This window comes from Emiliania huxleyi (genome assembly GCF_000372725.1).
Source record: "Emiliania huxleyi CCMP1516 unplaced genomic scaffold EMIHUscaffold_66, whole genome shotgun sequence".
NCBI classification, from domain to species: Eukaryota; Haptophyta; order Isochrysidales; family Noelaerhabdaceae; genus Emiliania; species Emiliania huxleyi.
Window position 1 is genome coordinate 460,725 of NW_005197053.1, and position 7,548 is coordinate 468,272.

General features: G+C 65.5%; 1 protein-coding gene across 1 annotated transcript in view; it reads left to right on the forward strand.

Annotated features, from left to right (window-relative positions):
• Window positions 1–6,917: 6,917 nt before the first annotated feature.
• EMIHUDRAFT_105231 (hypothetical protein) overlaps window positions 6,918–7,548 on the forward strand; it is a gene marked incomplete at both ends in the record, with an annotated part of 1,456 nt that continues 825 nt past the window's right edge. Inside the window, 2 exons of the mRNA XM_005762872.1 lie at window positions 6,918–7,096; window positions 7,161–7,445. Coding sequence (XP_005762929.1) covers window positions 6,918–7,096; window positions 7,161–7,445 — 464 coding nt within the window. The remainder of the gene's footprint in view (window positions 7,097–7,160; window positions 7,446–7,548) is intronic.

Below are 7,548 nucleotides of genomic sequence, written 5' to 3' on the forward strand. Positions count from 1 at the left end.
GGGGCCACCAACTTGGGGCGGCCGCAACGGCCACAAACAAGCCCCACCCCCCACGACGCCGCCAGCCGCCACCGACGCCGCCCGCCGCGACCGCAGCCGCAGCCGCCGACGCCGCCCATCCACCGCAGGCATGGGCGCTCAACCTCGAGTCGCTGCACCGCAGGCGCGCCCCCGAAGAGGGGCGGCTGGACGCGCGCTCGCCGGACGGCGGCCGTGGTGCAGGACCTGGAGGAGGAGGAGGCGGCGGCGGCGGCGGGGGGGCGGGCGGAGGAGGAGAGGGGGCGCGAGGCGGAGGGCGGCGGTGCGCCGCACAGCGCGGGCGGGTCGGATGCCGCAGCTGGAGGAGAGCGGGGCTCGGCAGGCCGTATCTCCCCATCTCTCCCCCATCTCCCCGTCTCTCCCCGTGTAGAGCGACACTCAACCGGCCGGCGGCGAGGCAGCACACGCAAGCCGCGACCCCGCCGCATGAGCCAGCCGCCCCCTCCCCCGGGCCTTCCGCCGCCGCCGCCACCCTCAACGATGGCAACGTCGCCGCCGAGAACGCCGCCGCCGCCGGCGGCAGAGGCGGCGAGGATGGCGACGACGGCGACGACGGCGACGGCGACGACGACGGCGAGGCGTCTCGACGTCGCTGGCGGCGCGGCGCGGCGCGGCCTGCACGTCGACGGCATTCCGCCAGTGGTGCGGAGGCCGCGGGTGGTTGCCGCTGCCCCTGCGGAGGAGGACGACAGCAACACGGCGACGGTCGCCGCTGCCACGGCGGAGGAGGAGCCGCCTCTGCAACCGCCGCCGCCCGCTCCGCCTCCGCCGTCGCCGTCTAAGGCGAGTGGCGACTCCTCGGGGCGGTCGAGCCGTGGCGACTCTGCGGCGGCGCTGGGCAAGCCGAAGCGGCGCTCGCTCGGCCGTCAGACGCCGCCGCACTCGGAGCCCGGCGGGAGGCGCGAGGTGGATCGGACCTCGTCCCGAGGCGGGTGCGGCGGCGCGGCGGGGGCGGGCGGCGCGGCTGCGGGCACGGGTGGCGCGGCTGCGACGGCCGCCTTGTGCCCCGTCGGGTGGGGCGTCACGGGGTACGCGGGCGTCTACGCGCCAACCTCGGCCCGCCGCGACCAGGCGAGGCGCTCGAGCCCCCGCTGGAACGGCTCTGAGCAGGCGAGCGGCCGCGCCACGGTGGTGGGCGGCAAGCACGCGCTCGCGCCGCGGTCTGCATTCGAGGGGATGCGTAATCAGGATGAGGAGTGAGAGGAGGGGAGGGGGGGGAGGGGGTTGAAAGCGGACCAGGGAGAAGGGTCTCGGTACGTGTGCAAGTGTCTGGTTGGCAGACGGCACTCGAGTTGTTTGAGGGAGTGTGTGCCGTCTGCCGATGCGAGGCCTTCATGAGTGTAAAGCCGTACAACACACCACCACCTCACTGGTCACACCTGCTCGCGCGTCGACAAGAGCCCGGCAGAGCGTGCGGGGTCTGCCCTGTGAATGTGTTGCGCCTTTCAGCAGCCCCCTCCCTAGTCTACGCCTAGTCAGAGGGTGTGTTGTCTCGGTCTCATATGGCAAGTCTCTCGTGGGACCCCATGAGTAATACTTACGTGCGCTGGCGTCCCTCTGATGCCCTCGGCGGCACAACGAGGCGCCGTCGGACCGAAAACCACCCCCCACCAGGTGCGGAATGTTGACAGCAGCATCACCCACCGACGACTCGTCGTGGGTCTTCTTGTTTCGAGTCTTCTCGTACCGGGTAGAATCCACCACAGGAGCAGTCACACGAACGACGCCCACTCCGGCGCCCGCCCCGCCCCACCCCAACACCCCCACCCCACAACCCCGCCCCACCCACCATGCTCAAATTCGAACGCTCAAGACGGGGACATCGTCGAGGCATTTGAGCCGTGGCCGCATCTGGTCGTGCTGGGCACTCTCGCCGTGCCTTGGTTTCTTCTTTCTTCTTTTTTGGGGGCTGTGGTCCGGTTGGTGGAGGGGGGGGGGGGGGGTTCGGTCGGTCGGGTTGGCTGGAGGGTCACAGCTGCCGGTCACCGCTCACGCTCGCCGCAGCTGTGTGTGAATAAATTAGTTCTCTCGAAACTAAAAATCTTCCTCGTCCGAAAAAGAAAGAAAGAAAGAAAACAGACAACCCAAGGGAGGGATTTTAAGGAGAGGTGTGTGGTGCGCTAGCCGTCGCCCACCCTAGGGAGCCTGCCTCGTCCGAGTTGCTTAGCCGGCCCGTGTGAATTCTTTTGCTCGCGATGTCCACCCCGCCGCGCCGCCGCTCTCGCCGCCTCGCCTCCGCCGCCACCGCCGCTCCCTCGCCAGACACGCCGCCGCCCGCCCGCCTCCTCGACCTCCCCACGGAGCTCCTCGTGCGTGCCCTCTCTCACTGCCACAGCCCCCTCGACATCGCTCGCGTCGCGGCCGTCTCGCTGCTCTTCCACGCCTCGCTTGCGCTGGAGGGCATCCGCTTGTGGGCGCAAGAGCGCGGCTTCGAGCTGCCGGCGCAGCCACAGGGCGAGAGCTGCGCCGTGCGGTGGCTGTGCTACTCGGCCTTGCTGTGCGAGTCCAACCCGCCCGCGAGGGCGGCGGCAAGCGAACGGCACAGCGTTTTCATCGACGCCGAGGGGCAGCTCTCGTCGTGCGGCAATCCGCGGTCCATCTTTCCAGCGCTGCTCGGCCACGGCGAGGGCGTGACGCGGCTGAACACGCCTACCCGCCTCCCGTCCACGCTGGGCGGTGAGCGCGTCGTGAGCGTGGCGGCGGGAGGTGGGCACAGCCTCGCCCTCACCAGCGGCGGTGTCTGGAGCTGGGGCAGTGGAGGCGACGGCCGGTTGGGCCACGGCGACCGGCAGGACCAGTGGCTGCCCAAGAAGGTCGAGGCCTTGGCTGACTTGCGCGTCGTCGCTGTGTCGGCTGGAGGCGGCCACAGCCTCGCCCTCACCGCCGACGGCTCCGTCTGGAGCTGGGGCTGTGGATACTCTGGCAGGCTGGGCCACGGCGACCAGCAGCCCCAGTGGCAGCCTAAGAAGATCGAGGCCTTTGCGGGGCGGCGCGTCGTCGCTGTGTCGGCAGGTGTCCACAGCCTCGCCATCACCGCCGACGGCGCCGTCTGGAGCTGGGGCTGTGGAACCTATCGCAGCCTGGGCCACGGCGACGCGCAACACCAGTGGCAGCCAAAGAAGGTCGAAGCGTTGGCTGGCCAGCGCGTCGTCGCTGTGTCGGCTGGAGGCGCGCACAGCCTCGCCCTCACCGCCGATGGCGCCGTCTGGAGCTGGGGCAGTGGGGTCGAAGGCAAGCTGGGCCACGGCGACCTGCAGAACCAGCTGCTGCCCAAGAAGATCGAGGCCTTGACTGGCCAGCGCGTCGTCGCTGTGTCGGTTGGACGGGCTCACAGCCTCGCCCTCGCCGCTGACGGCGCTGTCTGGAGCTGGGGCTATGGAGGCCAAGGCCAGTTGGGCCACGGCGACGAGCAGCACCAGTGGCAGCCAAAGAAGGTCGAGGCTTTGGCGGGACAGAGCGCCGTCGCTGTCTCTGCTGGGGCCTACCACAGCATCGCCATCATCGCTGACAGCGCTGTCTTTACCTGGGGCGAGGGCGAACGCGGCTGCCTAGGCCACGGAGAGGACCTGTCGAAGCAGCTGCTGCCCAAGAAGGTCGAGGCGTTGGGGGCGCGGGCGCGGTAAAACGAGAGTATGCCGAGAGAGCTGATGTGGTCTCGAGATATTGGAGCTTTCATGGCGGGGCGGGTGGGGGGTGAGGGGGATAGGCGGGGAGGGCGCCGCTGTTATTGTTTGTAAATACCTTTCGCCGAGGGGCTGCGACGTGCGAGCTTCACGCGCCGAAACTGCGGGGGGCCCTCTGGCCGAGCGTTTTTGATCTCTGGGTGAGTGCAGTGGGCTGTGGGGGCCGAGCCGCCTCCCTCGGGGTGGCGGGCGGGCGGGCGTTTTGAAAAACAGAAAACAAGAGGGGGCCCGGGGCCCAGTCCCCCCCCACTGGGAGACAGTACTGGGAGTAGAAAATACCTACGCCCTCGGGGGCCAAGGAGGCGGCGCGGGGAAGCAGCATCAGGTGAGAGCAGGAAGGATGGCGCTCTTAGGGTCGGCTTTGAACAAGGGTTTCCAGGTTTTAGATCAGTATTGGTGTCGGCACACATCCCCACATGAGGTCAGCGGCGCGCGCTGCCTCTCTCGCAGGCTGATTTTGGCTGTTTTCGAGCTTGTTTTTGTTTTCAGTCTAGGGGGCCCGACCCCCTCAGAGGCGGGGGGCGGGCGCCCACTCACCCGCAGAGATCAAAAACGCTCGGCCCCTTGTGCGTTGTGGCTGTGCCCTCCTCTCTCGTTTGGCGCGGTGCCGTTTTTTCTGTCTTTTCGGCACTCGTACTCGACTTAGACGCTCGCCGGGACGACTGTCCTCCTCCAGGGCGTGAGGGTGCGCCTGACCAGCCTCAATTTCGCATGCACCTCCCCAATCCAGCGGCTCCGGCTCCACCGGAGCCAGCGTCCGATCACCGGCAAAAAGTAGAGGAGCACGAGCCCGTGGACCGCGACGAGCATCGCGGTGCTTCGAGGTGGGTAGACCCCGGGCTCCCACGTGGTGCCCTCCCTCATACCAGTGTCCACCACGAGCGCCAAGCACAAGCAGTAGGCGACCGTGCTTCCGAGGGCTGCGAGCGCGTAGAGCAGGGCGGGTCGAAGGTGGTGGCGCAGCAGGGCATCAGAGCGGCGCGAGAAAGTCCATCAGCAGCGACTCGGACAGGAAGGTTGCTCAAGAATCGCAGAATGGCGACCTCCGGCACTAGACGCAGCCTCGCAGCCTCCAACGGGTCCGCGGGGTAAGGGCCACCCCAGGCAGCAGGCGTGCCAGAAGCTCAAAAAGGCGTGTGTGTAGATAGAGTGGAGGGGGGGGGGGGGGGGCTGGCCCACCCACCCACCCACCGAGCGATTGCATTCATCAAAACAGGAGCAATAGGCACCACAATCAACGACTGGCTCTGAGGCACGCACTTATCACCAGTCACCACCCTCCTCACATCCGTTTGTGATGTTTATCTATAGCCAGATGTGATTGAACGCAACCGGTACGCTGATTTCATTGGGCTACGATTTAGGTTCGTGCCGGGCTGGCCCTGCACCATGTCGCAGGCTCTCTCGCCCCGCGCGCTCAGGGCTTGCCTGACCTACAAGGACCTCTGCGCGAGGGGAGCTCCCGTCATTGTATTGAGGACCTCTTCGTGAGGACCTCTTCGTTGCGAGGACCTCCTGCGCCTCGCAGGCTCTCAGTCAGGCATGATTGCCCCTTGATGCCTTGCTCGCACGCACCAGCCTGCCAGCCTCTCCGGCTCGACTGCACCTCCTGGTGGCTTTCACGTGCGTGAGTGCAAAGACGAAAGAGGAAAATTGCTTTCCAAGTTTGGAGACGGACCTGGTGAGGACCTTCGCAGTGAGGAGCTCTCGAGGAGGACCTCTAGCTGTGAGGACCTCTGAGCTTGGCCCGTCTCCACACAGGGCGTAGCTACGCCTGGCGCCCCCCCTCTCTGAGAGCAAGCGAGCAGCACTCCCAACCACGGCGGGGAAGTTGTTGTCGAACGACACGCGCGGGCGGCGCACAGATCGCTAGAGTGGTCTCTCGAACTGCTCTGGGCAGCTCTCTACGATGTCGTAAATTAAGAATCAAATTCTTGGAAATGCTGGTACACCGCCCTATTGCGCTTCTTGCGTGAACTAAAGTGTATCTCTATTTATCTTCATTCTCAGCAGAGTTCCCAGTCTCTTCTCTTCAACCCCCCCCCATCGTGCCTTAGACGTAGCGGGGCCCCAGCGAGCCTGACGTGTTCTTCGCCACATATCTATCGCGCGGACTTGGAGCACTTGGAGTGCAGTCATTAACCTCGGCGACCGGTCCCAGTTGGCCAGACGATTAGAGGATCGGAGGTTGCGGGCAAGAGAGCCCCGCACCTGGGGGGTGCGGCTCGGACGAGGTTCCTCTTTTCCGATAAGGACCTCTGCTTGTGAGGTCTGATGACCATCGGCAGTGTGAGGACCTCTCGCTGTGTGAGGACCTTCTCTGAGCTTGTGGGCGGCCCGTCTCCACAGGCGTTACTGCACCCAGCGCCCACTCCTTCGAAAGCAGCAAGCAGCACTTCCACAAGGCGAGGATTGGTTGGTGTCGAAAGGACACACGCGGGCGGCGCACAGACCGCTTGAGTGAGCCTCGAGAGTCGAGTCGCTGTATGATCGTCGTAGTATTAGATTGACGAATATAGCCCCTTTTGTGAGGTGCATGATCTTCTCTCACTGCGAATTTTCCTACTCGAGTAAGTGTTGTAGAGGGAGTTTCGTCGTAAAATTCGTTTTCCTTGTGTGTTTTTAGCAATGTTTTGTTTGTGTGTTAGTGCCAGTAACAGCATGCAAGATAAAAGAGTGAAACGCGGTATGAGTGAAATGCGGCACCTGGCGGTAGTGAGAGAGAGAATTCTTGATACGAAACCACGACGACACACACCAGTCGACTCGCATCGGTTGCCTCCATGAACGGCGGAGCTATTCTCGCGCCCACACCACACCTGGCTCCAACGTGGACACGCCCATAGCTGGGGACACTACTAGGTCACGCATGGCATCACAGAAGTTTTATCTCTGGGCCCCGAAAGGCATCTCTAGCAGTGTCGTTACACATGCCCCCTCCCCTCCTGGGCGCATGCGCCTCACGTCTCGCCAGAGCATAAGCCCTTGGCGTGTGGCGAGACGAGTTTTTCGCCATCGCAGCGAGCAGCAAGCCGCCCGCCGCAAACAGCCGGAGGCCTCGCCGCGGCACTGGCTGCGCCGCGGTCCCGCACCCGTCGACGCAGCTCCCCCCGCGGAAGACCGCGCGTAGCCTCTCTCTCTCTCTCTCTCTCTCTCTGGCGGTAGTCACAAAAAAAGAAAGCGAGGTGCATCGCCATGCCGACCTGTGGCCGCGTGTCGCGCCAGTCGCTGCGCCACGGCGGCCTCGACCGCGAGTATTTGTACCTCCTGCCCCGCGTCGCGTGCGGCGGCGGCAAAGCCGACGGCGAGGCTCACCAGACGCTCTCCGCCCTGCGCCTTCCTCTCCTCGTCCTCGTGCACTGCTTCGGCTGCAGGTGCCGTCGAACTGCTCGTCCCACCGCTGCACGCACCAACGGCCGCCTCCCGCCCTGGGTTCAGCGCGAGGGACGAGCTCGGAAAGTTTGCTGCTGCAGCCGAGGCCGCCTCGTTCGCGCTGCTGGCGCCTGAGGGGATGTGGAGCTCCTGGAACGCGCCCTCCTGCTGCGGCGAAGCAAAGGCGAACAAGCTCGACGACTTTGGGTTTCTCGACGCGGTCGTCACTGACGCGGCCGCCTCGCTCCCTGTCGCGCGCGGCGCCCTCTTTGGCTCGCGATGCCCAGATGCGGACGCCACATCCCGCCGCTCACTCGGAGGCTGTCACACGGCGCCTAGAAACCAGACGTGGTGTCTACATGTGCCTCGTCGCCTCAACCCTAGCCCCAACCCCAACCCAATGTTGCAACCATCAACACCCCAAACCTCTCTCTCTCTCTCTCTCTCTCTCTCT